This window comes from Quercus lobata, chromosome 9 (genome assembly GCF_001633185.2).
Source record: "Quercus lobata isolate SW786 chromosome 9, ValleyOak3.0 Primary Assembly, whole genome shotgun sequence".
Taxonomy (NCBI): Eukaryota; Viridiplantae; Streptophyta; class Magnoliopsida; order Fagales; family Fagaceae; genus Quercus; species Quercus lobata.
In genome coordinates this window covers 10,388,011-10,402,729 of record NC_044912.1, presented here as the reverse complement: position 1 = coordinate 10,402,729, position 14,719 = coordinate 10,388,011, and the positions used below count along the sequence as shown (strand labels likewise).

The 14,719-nt window shown below is 43.3% G+C and overlaps 1 protein-coding gene across 1 annotated transcript; it reads left to right on the top strand.

The window, feature by feature from the left end:
* Positions 1-201: 201 nt before the first annotated feature.
* On the top strand, positions 202-14,137 carry LOC115961203 (cyclic nucleotide-gated ion channel 1-like). The gene is made up of 2 exons (XM_031080221.1): positions 202-444; positions 13,598-14,137. Exons 1-2 carry the CDS (start codon positions 202-204, stop codon positions 14,048-14,050), a joined length of 696 nt encoding a protein of 231 aa, XP_030936081.1. The 3' UTR covers positions 14,051-14,137.
* The last annotated feature ends 582 nt before the right edge of the window (positions 14,138-14,719 follow it).

Below are 14,719 nucleotides of genomic sequence, written 5' to 3'. Positions count from 1 at the left end.
CAACAATAATAAGCACTAGATTATCTCAATCTTTTGGCAATAAATTTGTCATAATGAATATACACACGGAAAATATACTTTTTTTTTTGGTCTATCTAATATAAGATTTGACAAATTTAACTTACTAGTTGAAGTGGACAGTTATACATGCAATTGGAAACTGTAAGAACGGAGGAGAAACGAAAGAAGGCGGAGCAGAAGATGGAGGTGGAAAGAGAGAAGAAGAAGGTGGAAAGAGAAAAGATGAATGAAGCGAAACACGCAATAGAACTATGGATGTTCAAACACAGATTTCCTGATCAAATGAAAGAAGATATTAGGCAGAACGTAATAAACAGTTTGGAAAGGAAACAAGATGTTAATGTGAATAACCTGTTTCATCATCTTCCTGAAGAACTAAGAAATAAGGCTAAACGCTTCCTCTACTTAGATTTACTTAAAAAAGTGAGTTCGTTTGCTACTATAAATTTGGTAGATAACATTTTATCCCTATGCATTGAATAGTAATATTATTGATTTCACATAAAATAAAGATAAAGAAAAAAGAAAGAAAGAGAATAATAAATATATAGGTTTAGTAAATTGATGGTTTAACCACCCAGGTGCAGCACTCATGCCTCTATATATTATACCTATGAAAAATTTTGTCTTGTGTCTTATTTTAAAGTTAATATGACTTAATCGTGACATTCATGACTCAATTAAGAATCATATGTGAACTATTTAAAAAAATTACTAAAATTAAATAAAAATTGTAAGGACACGATTCAGTATCGAACCAAAACAGTATCGGGTTCGTACGTAAAGGGCCCAGACAATATGATTTTTAGAGCGTGGGTGTAAAGAACTAGGCTAGCTGTAATCTATCCTCCAAAGACTCAATTTCATGAACGTTCAAGGTTTTTCAGTTGATATTCTGGATATTCCTCCCTAGTGACTAGTACCAATCCTTCTTTCTCTTCTCCCTTTTCTCTCTCTACTTTCCGTCTCTTGTTCTTTTTTCTTTCCTTTTTTCTGTCTCGATCCCCCTTTTTCATGTTCTTCTTTTAGTTTATATATCTCCCTTTGCGCTCCATCCTCGTCGCACACGTGTAGGTTGGGTTCGGAGGATTTCTGTCTGTCCTCTCTAGCACCTCCTGGAACTTCCTATGGGCAGCTGTAAGGCTGCTTCCCCACTGTTCAGGTATCACCTCCACATTAATGCGGCCAGAGAGTTGGTTGAGAGGTCATTAATGCGGAGGTAGCTGTAGCTTCAGATATTTGTTTGCCTTATCTCTTTCATCTTTAGTCGGCTACCCTACCCTTTGAGATGACTGAATTCTGAGATCTGATCGCAACGAGACCACGTCCTGATCGTCCTCGGACGCGATCGTCCTTGGACGCGTTCTGCCGAGGACCATGGTGTCCTCGGACGGGTATATGGCCTCCGATGGGTCACTGGCCCAACAATCCTGAACCCATTCTGAATCCTATGGGCCTATTAATCGAACAATCCCCACAATAGCCCCTCAAAATCCTACTTTTCGACTCTTCAGGAGAAAATGTGGATTTTGACGTCATAAGCCTGCACCTGTGCGCGTTTTGGGGCATGCCCCTGACGCTTCAGCACCCCGATTTTGGTAGTATTAAATTCTGACAACTCCCTTGTCTCCCACGTTCGACGGTGAGATCCAAATCAAACGGTAGGGGGCTTCTCTTGTTTTGTGAGCGGGAATTTTACCGCTCACAACCTTCACATGACTATAAAGGCGCTCCTAAATTGAACCTGTACCTTGTCCTTAATGGTTACGTGATTCCAAAGTTTATACATTGAATCTGCCTTCTTCCAGTCTTCACTGTTCTCCTGGCGACTACAAATAATCATACGTTGTCCGAGGTCCTTCCTTTGAACCTGTAAGTCCTCTTGAAGTTTTTGCCATTGTTTTTTTTTTTTTACACCAAAAAGTTTTTTCTCTACTAAGTCTCTTTAGAAAAATGGGGAAACAGAGGAATCCCTTTCAGCGTCTCGTTGACTCCGAAGAGGGTATTAGAAACTTCCGCTCTAAGTACAATATCCCACCTATGGTAGGGATGAGGTATGCAGCCCAAGGGGAGTGGGTTGACGCCAGGCAAACTGGGGAGGTGATTATCCCCATGATTGCCTTTATTGAAGGCGGGATGACCATCCCCATGGGCAGTATCACTAGGGGTTATCTTAATTTCTTTAGGCTATCCCCCACCCAATGCGCTCCCAATATGTTTAGGGTTTTGGGGAGTATAGACGCTTTGAATCAGAGAATGGATCTAAACCTATCCCATCACGACGTGAATTGGGTATACAGCCTTCACCGCCTAGCTGACCAGGATTATTATCTCAAGTCGAGATATCCTGCAGTAAGGCTAATTCAGTGTCTCCCTACTTCAAATAAGTACTTAAAGGAGGATTTCCTTATTTTTTCTGGGGAATGGCATGATGGTCTACCTTGCCCGACAGTAGAAGGAACACCAGGTGGGTGCAAAGTTACAGACTTATGCCACTTAGCTCGTAAACACATTTTACTTACCTTTATTATTTTCGGATCTTACAAATTTAACTTTAAAATTAACGGTTTTGCAGATAGACGCTACACGAAGCCCAATCTCAGATTAGTCAATAAAGCGAGCCTGGACAGATTATTGAAAGCCGAAATATACGTGAACGAGGCTGATGGTCAGCTACGGGCAGCACATTTAATTCTTGGCTATACCCCCCTTTCTTTCGGCTTTCAGGCGCCGAAGTACGTGATTAGGGCACGCGATCCTCGGCTTCGCCGTATCAGTGTTGCCTACGAAGGGTTCGTTGTTCCAGAGGGTATCCCACTTCCCAAACAGACACCTCTCACAGAGCCTCTTCTTGTGGCCAGCGTCTCGGCGGGGCCTTCTTTACCCTCATCTTCCTTCAAGAAAAAGGGAACCAATAGGAAAAGGAAAAGGGGAAAAAATAAGGAAATCGTTGTAACAGTGTCTGAATCCACGGACGACTTAGAGATTCTCGATCAGCCCACAAGCCTCGAGGAAAATTCTGACGAGATGGGGGTACACAGGAAACCCCAGAAAAGTTTAATGGAGCTGATGGAAGGTCAACAGGGAAAGGCTGCACCTGCCCAAACAGTACCATCCCTGGTTTCATCTCTTCCAGCCAGGTCTCCTCCTACAGTTCCTCGCCACCCTCCTCAATCTTCTCCGCAACCAACGCCGACCAGTGCTGCCGAGCAAGAAAAGCGCAGAGAACAGAGGGGTAAGGAGGTGATAGATGCGAATAAATCTCGCCCCACTCGAGAGGAGGATGTCCAACGAGCTGCAAAGCAGCAGAAAACTAGGCACGCCGCTATGCGGGGTCAAGAGAAATCCGATTCCCCACGTCCCGATTCACAGGCGTGGCTGCCAGCTCCTATGCTCGGTGGGGAGCCCCTGCGAGACGATGCCTCTATAAGGGACTTCAACGGCGGCATTGGGTGTCATGTAGCCTCGGCCATAGAGGAGGCCTTATTGCTCCCAAAGGATATGGCTGAGATAAAGAATGTGAGGAAGAATCAACTCATCCTTGACAATAAACGATATTTGGGCATGGTGAGATACTGTTTTTTACACTGTTTCATTGTGCGACTGTTGCTTACTAATGCGCATTTTTCATTAACTAGGACGCTAATTCACACCCCGTTTCTTACAGATCATCCAAAATACTTTCAAGCTCGACGAGATGCTCAATGCTTGCTCCAACCAGCTAGATGGTGAAAGAAAAAGAAGGGCAACGGCTGTACAAACCTTGTCCAAATCTGAACAAGATTTAATCGCCGCAAGTAAAAAACTACAGGTCGAAGAAGAAGCTCGAAAGAATGCTGAATTGACATCAGAAGGTTACTAGAAGCAGACCGAGGAACAAGCCAAGCTTCTGCGCGAAGCGAATGCCGAGCTGAAGAAGACTCAGGAGCAAGTTCTTGTTCTTAAGAAGCATCTGGAAGAGACTCAGAAGCTAAGGGAGAAAGCTGAAAAGCTCAAAGAACAAGCCGAGAAAGCGAAAATCAAGTCCGAACAGGCAATGAATGAAGCCGAGCAGAGGGGCTATGAACTTGGGATAGCTGAAACTGAGAAAGCCCTAAGAGCCGAAGTTCCGAAGGTATGCTGCATCTTCTGCGCGAGAACCTGGAGTGAGGCTCTGGACCGTGCTGGGGTTGAAGCCTCATCTGAACTACGTAAGCCAGAGAACGTATATTACCCCGAAGCGATACGTTCTTCAGCGCCTCAATCGTACCAGGCTGATACCCCTTCCCCAGCTATTAACCCCAACGAGGAGGCTCTGCCTCGCAATTCCCCTCCAGGAGCTTCCCCCAACAAACCCACCACTGCTTCAAAGGCAGAGACGGTCTCACAAGGTTTTCAACAAGAATTGGACTCCACAGTTCAATCAACTGGGGACATTACCAAAAAGTAAAAAAGTAGAAACTGTTTTGTAACTTTGACTAGACATTTAATAGAGTACTTTCTCGTTTAGCTTCTTATCATTCTGATGACTCTAAGTTATCTTCACCCGTACTTACTTTGTCGTCGTAATTTTGTATGGGTCCATCTCAATCACCTTTTTCATTATACGCCAACCTTGCATTCGGGGCTTTCTCTTTCTGACTCTTTAATGAATGTTCATAGGGCATTATTTTCACCAAGTTTATGATTTAGAAAGCTCATCATCGCTCTATTTACCATTTAATAATTCGATACACCACTTAGCAGGTCAATTTCTACCGAGTTTACGGTCTGAGGACTTGACATGACCTAGTTTCTGTTCAACAGTTCAGTATGAATGATAGGATGTTAATTTCCACTAGGTTTGCGATCTGAGGACCTGGCATAACTTAGTTTCTGTTTAACAATTCAGTATGAATGATAGGATGTTAATTTCCACTAAGTTTGCGATCAGAGGACCTGGCATAACTCAGTTTCTGTTTAACAATTCAGTATGAATGATAGGATGTTAATTTCCACTAAGTTTGCGATCGAGGACCTGGCATAACTCAGTTTCTGTTTAACAATTCAGTATGATAGGATGTTAATTTCCACTAAGTTTGCGATCCGAGGACCTGGCTCAGTAAGGACCTCAGTTTCTGTTTAACAATTCAGTATGATAGGATGTTAATTTCCACTAAGTTTGCGATCCGAGGACCTGGCATAACTCAGTTTCTGTTTAACAATTCAGTATGATGAGGATGTTAATTTCCACTAAGTTTGCGATCCGAGGACCTGGCATAACTCAGTTTCTGTTTAACAATTCAGTATGATAGGATGTTAATTTCCACTAAGTTTGCGATCCGAGGACCTGGCATAACTCAGTTTCTGTTTAACAATTCAGTATGATAGGATGTTAATTTCCACTAAGTTTGCGATCCGAGGACCTGGCATAACTCAGTTTCTGTTTAACAATTCAGTATGATATGACAGGATGCGAAATTTACAGGATGCATATTCGACGTAAGTTTAAAAGAGAAAATCTGAATTGAAACTTCTTTACTAGTAATAATACCTTCTGAGATTATTTACATTCCAAGGATGGAGTACAGGTTTTTCATCTAGGTCTTCTAGATAGTAAGCCCCTATTCCTGCTACAGAAGTAATCCGGTATGGTCCCTCCCAATTGGGTCCCAGTTTTCCCCAATTTGGATTCTTAGTGGCCCCCAGGACTTTTCTCAGCACCAGATCTCCTATGGCTAACGGCCTCATCCTCACATTGCTATCGTAGCACTGCTTGAGTTTGTGCTGGTAGTAAGCTAGCCGTACCATCGCGCTCTCCCTTCGTTCTTCAATCAGGTCTAGACTTTTTTCCAACATTGCATCATTGCTAGAAGAGAATGCACTGGTCTTCAATGTTGGGAATCCAGTTTCCAGGGGAATAACGGCCTCAGCCCCATAGGTCATGGAAAAGGGAGTTTCTCCCGTCGAACGTCGGGGTGTTGTTCGATACGTCCAAAGCACATGTGGTAGTTCTTCCACCCATTTTCCTTTCGCGTCGTCTAGTCTCTTCTTAAGCCCATTGACAATGACCTTGTTAACAGCTTCAGCCTGCCCATTGCCTTGCGGATAAGCTGGAGTGGAATATCTGTTTCTTATTCCCAGTTCTGAACAGTATTTCCTAAAGGCATTGCTATCGAACTGGAGCCCATTGTCCGAAACAAGAGCTCGTGGGATTCCAAATCGCGTAACAATGTTCTTCCAGACAAACTTCTTCACATCTACGTCCCGGATGTTCGCCAAGGGTTCAGCTTCAACCCATTTAGTAAAGTAGTCTGTGCCGACAGCAGGTACTTCTTGTTTCCTATAGCTTTAGGAAAAGGGCCGACAATGTCCAGCCCCCATTGCGCAAAGGGCCAAGGGCTCGAAAGAGGGTTAAGAACTCCTCCGGGTTGGTGGATATTCGGAGCATATCTTTGACACTGATCGCATTTCTTAACGTACTCCTGCGCTTCTTTCTGCATATTCGGCCACCAATAACCTTGCGTTAGTGCTCGGCATGACAGGGACCTTCCTCCGGTATGGCTTCCACAAATGCCCTCATGCAACTCTTCCAGGATTGATTCTGCGGTCTCAGGAGGCACGCAGAGCAAGTATGGCCCAGAGAAGGACCGTCTATATAGCTTTTTATCCTCGGATAACCAGTACCGAGGTGCTCTCCTTCGTATTTTCTCAGCTTCCACCTTATCCTCGGGCAACACGTCATTGTCGAGAAATTTTAATATAGGGTCAATCCAGCATGGCGTCAGACTAGCTTGACGAATTTGGCAAACTTCCTTTTCTGGGGAAGCGGGAGTATGCAAGTCTTCGACAATAATTACCCGAGGGAAACTTCGTACTGAGGAGGTGGCAAGGGTCGCTAAGGAGTCTGCGTGGGTATTTTCACCTCGTGGAATATGTAATACGTCAAAAGATTCGAACTCTGTTCGCATATGCCTAACCCGGCTCAGATACCCTTGCATCCTTGGGTCTCTGGCCTCCAACTCTCCAGTCACCTGGCCAACGACCAGCTTTGAGTCCGAGAACAGTTTCACCGCCTTCCCGCCCATTTTATGGACCATGCTCATTCCCATTATCAGAGCTTCGTACTCTGATTCATTGTTAGTAGCTGAGAACCCTAGTCTTAGCGACTTCTCGATGATGACCTCTTCGGGAGATATCAGAACCAATCCCAATCTAGCTCCCCGTTGGTTTGCGGCCCCATCCACGTATACCTTCCATACCGGCCCTCCTGGAGCGGATATTACGCCAACCGATTTTTCATCCATGTGATCTTGATTCCTACTAACTTCCTCAGGGCACTCAGCGAATTCAGCTACCAGATCGGCAAGAACTTGACCCTTCACAGAGGTGCGGGGCATGTATTTGATGTCAAAAGCACCCAGAATCGTTCCCCACTTGGCAATTCTGCCGGTATAGTCAGCACTTCTAAGTATGGATTTGAGAGGCAATTGGGTCAAGACAACTACAGTGTAAGCTTGAAAATAGTGCGGAAGTTTACGTGTTGCATGAACGACTGCTAGTATGGCCTTCTCTAACGACAGATATCTCACCTCGGCTTCATGGAGGGATTTACTCACATAATAAACCGGCCTCTGGACGCCACTGTCTTCTCGCATCAAGACGAAACTGACTGCGTGAGGAGCTACCGCCAGATAGGCATACAACACCTCATCCACTTCAGGGCTAGACATGATAGGCGGTTTGGATAAATAGTCTTTCAACTGCTGGAACGCCTCAGCGCACTCCCCGGTCCATTCGAATCCCTGCCACTTATGTAACAGACGGAAAAAAGGACGACACCTTTCAGCCGACCTGGAGATGAACCGGTTCAACGCAGCAGTCATCCCCGTCAACCTCTGGACTTCCTTTGGATTTCGAGGTGCTTGCAAATCGTTAATGGCCCTAATCTGATCTGGATTCACCTCAATTCCCCTATGGGTCACCATGTACCCCAAGAATTTCCCGGAACCTACACCAAATGAACACTTCGAAGCATTCAGGCGCAACTTATGCTCTCTTAATATCCCGAAGATGCTAGTAAGGTCCTCCACATGTTCAGTCACTACCTTGCTTTTCACCACCATGTCATCAATATAAACTTCAATACTTCTGCCCAGCTGTGACTCAAACATTTTCGTCATCATGCGTTGGTAGGTAGACCCAGCGTTTTTGAGACCGAAGGGCATCACCTTGTAATGGTAGTTCCCAATCGGGGTCACGAAAGCGGTTTTTTCCTGATCATCAACGGCCAGCGGTATTTGGTGATATCCTTGAAAGGCATCCAAGAAACTCATCCTAGGGTGGCCCACGGTTGCATCCACCAACTGGTCAATCTTGGGCATAGGAAATGGGTCTTTAGGGTAGGCCTTATTAAGATCGGTGAAATCAACGCACACTCGCCACTTCCCTGTTTTCTTCTTTACTACTACCGTATTGGCCAGCCATTGGGGATAAAAGACTTCTTTAATAGCCCCAGCCTGTTTCAGTTTGGCGATTTCACTTCTAACTGCCTCGGCATGCTCTTTCGATGGTCGCCGAGGGATTTGTCTCCTAGGGGGAATGGCAGGGTTCACGTTGAGCCGGTGGCAAATGAAACTTGGGTCTACTCTTGGGGCTTCAACGGGTCCCATGCAAAGACGTCCACATTGGCTCGGAGGAACTGAAGCAAACTCGCTTTCTCTTGCAGAGGCAGCTTAGCCCCAACCCGGAAGAATTTTTCTAGATTATCAACGACAATCACCTTTTCCAGATCTTCACACTCCACCCCATTGGTTAGTATGTCTAAACCCGACGCTGGGGGCTTTAATTGCTACGACTCATTATCGGCTGTAGCCGAGGTTTCTGCCTCTGGCCGATGCTGAATGGCCGCTACTTGGCATTGTCGAGCAGTCGCTTGGTTCCCTACTATCTCCAGCACTTGGTCTCCGGATGGGTACTTCACCTTCTGATGTAGGGTGGACGAAACCGCTTTGAGTGCGTGAAGCCAAGGTCTGCCCAAGATAGCCGTATATGGAGAATAAACATCTACAACAATAAAATCCACCTCCACCACCTCCGTGCCTGACTGTACGGGCAACCTGATTAGCCCCATAGGAATGACCAATCTTCCCTCAAAACTGACTAGAGGGGAATTATAGGTCGTCAAGTCCCCCGGTTTCAAACCTAGCCCCTTGTACAAATCCGGATACATCACATCCGCTGCACTCCCCTGATCAACCATCACTCTTCGGACATCGTACCCACCAATCCTCAGCGTGACCACCAAGGCATCCTCATGGGGTTGTATAGTTCCAATCAAATCTTCATCTGAAAAACCCAAAATCAAAGGGACACGCCTCTAGGCCCTCTTCGATGCTTGAGAACGATCCTCGGCGGGGAATCGGGACACCGACGACACTCTTGTGGGGCAAGAGCCAGTCCTTCCCGGGGCCGCAAAGATGACATTGATCGTTCCCCGGGGTAGCCTTGATGAGGCATCCCCCCGCACCTCAGAACCTGCCTGGCTCGCCCTTCCGCTGGAATGGTGCAAGAGTTGCTTTAATTTCCCTTCTCGGACCAACTGCTCCAAATGGTCCCATAAATTCCTACAGTTGTCTGTCGTGTGACCATGGTCTTGATGATAATGGCAATACAAACTCGGGTTGCGCTTTGTAGGCTCTCCCGCCATCCTATTCGGCCATTTGAAGAATGGCTCATCCTTTATCTTCTCCAAGACCTGTTGAACAGGCTCCCGAAACACTGCATTAACGGCCTGGGCATCCACCGAGGCTGACTGCCCAGCGAAGTCCCTCCTTGGTCGATTATTATTATAACGATCCGACCTGAAATCCCTTCTCTCCTGAGGGATCACTTTGGCCTTTCCTTTCCCCTGATGTTGATCCTCCTCTATTCTCTTGTACTTCTCTATTCTGTCCATCAGCTGGCGCACACTGGTGACAGGTTTGCCCGTCAAAGATTTCCTCAAGTCGTAGTCAGCTGGGAGACCGGCTTTGAAAGTGGTTATAGCCACAGCGTCATTCTTCCCCCCTATCTCGTTAAACATTTCACAGTACCTATCCGAGTAGCTCTTGAGAGTCTCACCCTCTCGCATAGACAAAGTCAACAAGGAGCCCAGAGGCAAAGGAGTTCTGCTGCATGTAATAAAGCGAGCGCCAAAAGCCTGGGTCAGTGCTTTGAAGGATCCCACAGAATTGGCCCTTAAGCCATTGAACCACCTCATCGCCGTCGGACCCAAACTCGATGGAAAAATCTTGCACATCAGAGCATCATCCCTGGAATGAATAGCCATCTTCTGGCTGTAATAACTTACATGTTCCACCGGATCCGAGTGGCCATCATACAGAGAGAACGTAGGTTGATTAAACCGTCGAGGATGGGTAGCATCATCTATGCTTCTTGTAAATGGTGATTTGGAAATCTGACTCAATGCTTTGTTCATCGCATCGTTTCCCAAGCCCCTGCTAGTGGGACTTTTACGCCTACGCCTATGACGACGCTCCTCTTCGTAGGAGAAAGTTTCGCTTTGCTGAGTCCTCGACCTCCGCCTATAACTAGTTTCATCCGACTCCCCGGATGATAGTTCGAAGCGAGGTGGCGAACGTTCCCGTCGTGCATGGCGTAACTCTCTCTTCAAGTCCACAATCTCACGTTGCAGATCCCCATCATGCTTCACGTGGGAAACGTGACTCTTCCCGCGTGTACGGGTTCTCGTGGTGTGAGTAGTATGTATGCTCCCCTCTTGGACTTCCCTCTGTTCGGGACTTCTTCGAGGACTACCATGCTGAGAGCCCCTTGACTTCGCCTGATGCGGGCTGATATCACCCTGATGCAGCCCCGCTGCGGGGTGAGGCAGTTCCACTCCTTCCATCGAAAACGTTGTATTAGAGGTTGCACAAGCTAACACAAGTTCTTCCTACAGACGGCGCCAATTGTAAGGACACGATTCAGTACCGAACCAAAACAGTATCGGGTTCGTACGTAAAGGGCCCAGACAATATGATTTTTAGAGCGTGGGTGTAAAGAACTAGGCTAGCTGTAATCTATCCTCCAAAGACTCAATTTCATGAACGTTCAAGGTTTTTCAGTTGATACTCTGAATATTCCTCCCTAGTGACTAGTACCAATCCTTCTTTCTCTTCTCCCTTTTCTCTCTCTACTTTCCGTCTCTTGTTCTTTTTTCTTTCCTTTTTTCTGTCTCGATCCCCCTTTTTCATGTTCTTCTTTTAGTTTATATATCTCCCTTTCCGCTCCATCCTCGCCGCACACGTGTAGGTTGGGTTCGGAGGATTTCTGTCTGTCCCCTCTGGCACCTCCTGGAACTTCCTATGGGCAGCTGTAAGGCTGCTTCCCCACTGTTCAGGTATCACCTCCACATTAATGCGGCCAGAGAGTTGGTTGAGAGGTCATTAATGCGGAGGTAGCTGTAGCTTCAGATATTTGTTTGCCTTATCTCTTTCATCTTTAGTCGGCTACCCTACCCTTTGAGATGACTGAATTCTGAGATCTGATCGCAACGAGACCACGTCCTGATCGTCCTCGGACGCGATCGTCCTCGGACGCATTCTGCCGAGGACCATGGTGTCCTCGGACGGGTATATGGCCTCCGATGGGCCACTGGCCCAACAATCCTGAACCCATTCTGAATCCTATGGGCCTATTAATCGAACGATCCCCACAAAAATAATATAAATTAATTTATATGATAAAATACAGATAAAATTTTATTGAAAAATAAAAATTTTAAAATAAATAATGAAACTTTGTAAAAATTTGTTGATATTTTGATAATTGATCAATTTTTCATTGGAATGAAATTTTAATTTTTTTAAAATATATAGAATAAAGTTTTGTTTAATGACAAACCATGTTAATAATTGTAATGTACTTTACGTGAATCACATGGTCAAATTATGCTATTCAACTTATTATAACTATAATATACAACCTAATGAAGGGTCTTATAAATATATAGATTTTTTATAGAATTTTTATATAATTAAAAAAATTAAAATAATGATATGGAAAATTATGGCGTTTCAAAAAACTTATCCAATATGAGGGAGAAACCAAAGAAAAAGTCAAAAATTTTCTGGCCTATTATGTTAGATTTTATATATATTAATTGCATGAGATGGGTTCAAGTTACACCTGGTGTAACTCTTTAAAGTTACACCTGGTTAACTCTTTAAAGTTACACTAACCCATTGGATTTAAGTAGATCGAACAGTTAAAAAAGACACTCATTAATACTAATATTCTGATTTGTATCTCATTAATTATTCCTTATTTATTGCATTCCATATCTATCTTTAAACCTAAAAAAACACAAAAAAGTGTATGTCTCTCTTTAATTTTTTTTCCCACCGTTTCTCAAAAAAAAAAAAAAAAAAAAAAATCCTCCACTGCATGCCTCTCTGTCTCTCTCTCTTACTCCTTGACCGCTCTTTCACCTCCACTACCAGGTTGCCAGCAAGAAAAAGAAAAAGAAAAAGAAAGAGACCAAACAATCCAGTTATGGTATTGAAATAAAGAGGGATGGTTAGAGATTATGCTTGACCGCCGATTGGTAAGAGACGATGGACGTGGCCTTGGGCAAGAAGTTATGGATAATCATCCTATGAATGTAGTCTTCCACATCCTTGTGGAATCCAACATTTCCACCACTCTAAGCTCAATTTCCAATCCTTTTCCCTTGAGCCCCTCTCTTCTTTCTCATCGTGTTGGTGCTCATTGGAAAAAAAAAAATAATAATAATAATTTGAGAGTGCTCTGTCACATGACTCACATCTGGATAGTTGTCTAGTTGACACTAAGGTCAGTAGTCATACTATCAAAAAGAGAAAAAATTGTTCTATAAGGCCATGAGTCTCATATGTTGATAGCTGATAGAGTTACACAGTTTCAGTAGTCGTACTTTCAAAATATTTTACCAATTGTACAACTTGTACATTGTCCATCAATCTGATTCCTTGATTGCTGGAGGAAAAAAAATACTTCAACAATCTAGGAAAATCACAGGTCAATCAAATTTAAAATTTAATTGTGAAGTATCACACATCTCTACAGTAAAAGTAATAAAATTGCATTATGGAAAATCCATCCCGCTAAAAACACAATATAAAGTTGTTATGCTGCTACTCTAAGGTTTATAGGACTTTATCTTTTCTGGTTTATAAGAAAATTCAATAAAATTGGAGCTGTCATTGAAATTCGACGGAAATTTCCAATTTGGTTGCCCATGAATGAAAGTGTTTTTTTTTTTTTTTTTTAACTGGCAACCTATTGAGGTGGAACAATGGTGGAGGAGACAGAAAGAGAGAGTCAGACATTAAATATTTTTGGGTTTAGAGATTGGTTTAAAATGTAATAAATGATGGCAATTAATGAGATTCTAATAAGAATATTTGTAATAATGAAAGTCTTTTTTTAACCGTTAGATCTATTTAAATCCAACGGTTTAAAAAATGTGTAACACTAAAGAGTTACACCAGGTGTAATTTGATACCATCTCTAATTGAGCATATTTGATCTCATCGATCGCATTATTCATCTGGATTGTTTTCACTCTTTGAGTTAGTTGCCGGTGCTTGAAAATATAAATGAACAACTGTTGCTAAAGATATGCGACTCTCTCAAGCCAGTCTACTACAATGAGAAGAGCTACATTGTTCGGGAGGGAGACCCAATTGATGAGACGGTCTTCATTACAGATGGAATTGCATGGAGCTATACAACCAAAAATGATGAAGCAAGTGTCTCCTCACTCGCTGAGCGGCTTGGAAAAGGCAATTTCTTTGGAGGAGAACTTCTTGAATTCGTGTTGAAAAACCCCTCCTTGCCCAAACTCCCGGTTTCTACAAGAACTGTTAAAACCCATGGACCAATTGAAGCCTTTACTCTAATGGCTGAGGAATTGAAGAATATAGTCTGTATGAACTGGATGTGCGTTGGCGAAGGGCAATCGGAACCTTTCGCAGCTAATGTGGTACAAGCAGCCTGGCGCCGCTATCATGAAAGTAAAAAATCTTGAAAAGTTCTCCCAGGGCGGCAGATAATTGCTCGTGCAAGATTTCCATGTAAGGTTGACTAGGAAAAATAAATATCTCCTAAATTCGAGCTAGTGTTGATGTAAGGTTGACTTGCTTTTTCTTTCTTCCCAAGAAAATGGATTTATTTGCTAAAAAAAAAAAAAAAAAAAAATGAGGTTTTCATTTAAGTGCTTGTCCTCTGCAACTTCAACTGTGGTATCTTCTTAAGGTCAAAATGTAAGTGACGTCTAATATATATTTTGGTTAGACTATTTCATTTTTTGTTTATGAAAAGTCTCAAAAATTCCGTGGACCAATATTAAGGAGTGTGAAACATGGAATATAATCTCAAGTTTAGGACTCGCATTTTAAGTTTGTTGAACCTATCGTTCAAGTGTTTCCAAAGAGAATTTCCATACTGAATTTAAAACACATCTAATGAGATAATTAGTTCCAAACTTTCTAAGAAGCTTTTATATATATGGTTGAAGCCCAAAGTCAAAGGCATGACTGATAAAAATATTGGAGCTAATTTTATTTGTCTTGAGATGGAGTTTTTTTAATGCTAAGAGGGTGTTTGGTACATGTTTTCATACAACAATTTTTAATTTTTAAACAATATTACATATATTTCCATACACTTTTTCAAACAACAATTTTCAATTTTTAAG

Bases quoted from the DNA above. Each gene is read 5' to 3' on its own strand.
- LOC115961203 (XM_031080221.1), top strand. From the start codon at position 202: ATGGAGGTGGAAAGAGAGAAGAAGAAGGTGGAAAGAGAAAAGATGAAT. The intron at 445-13,597 runs GTGAGTTCGTTT...TCTTTGAGTTAG, and splicing joins ACTTAGATTTACTTAAAAAA to TTGCCGGTGCTTGAAAATAT.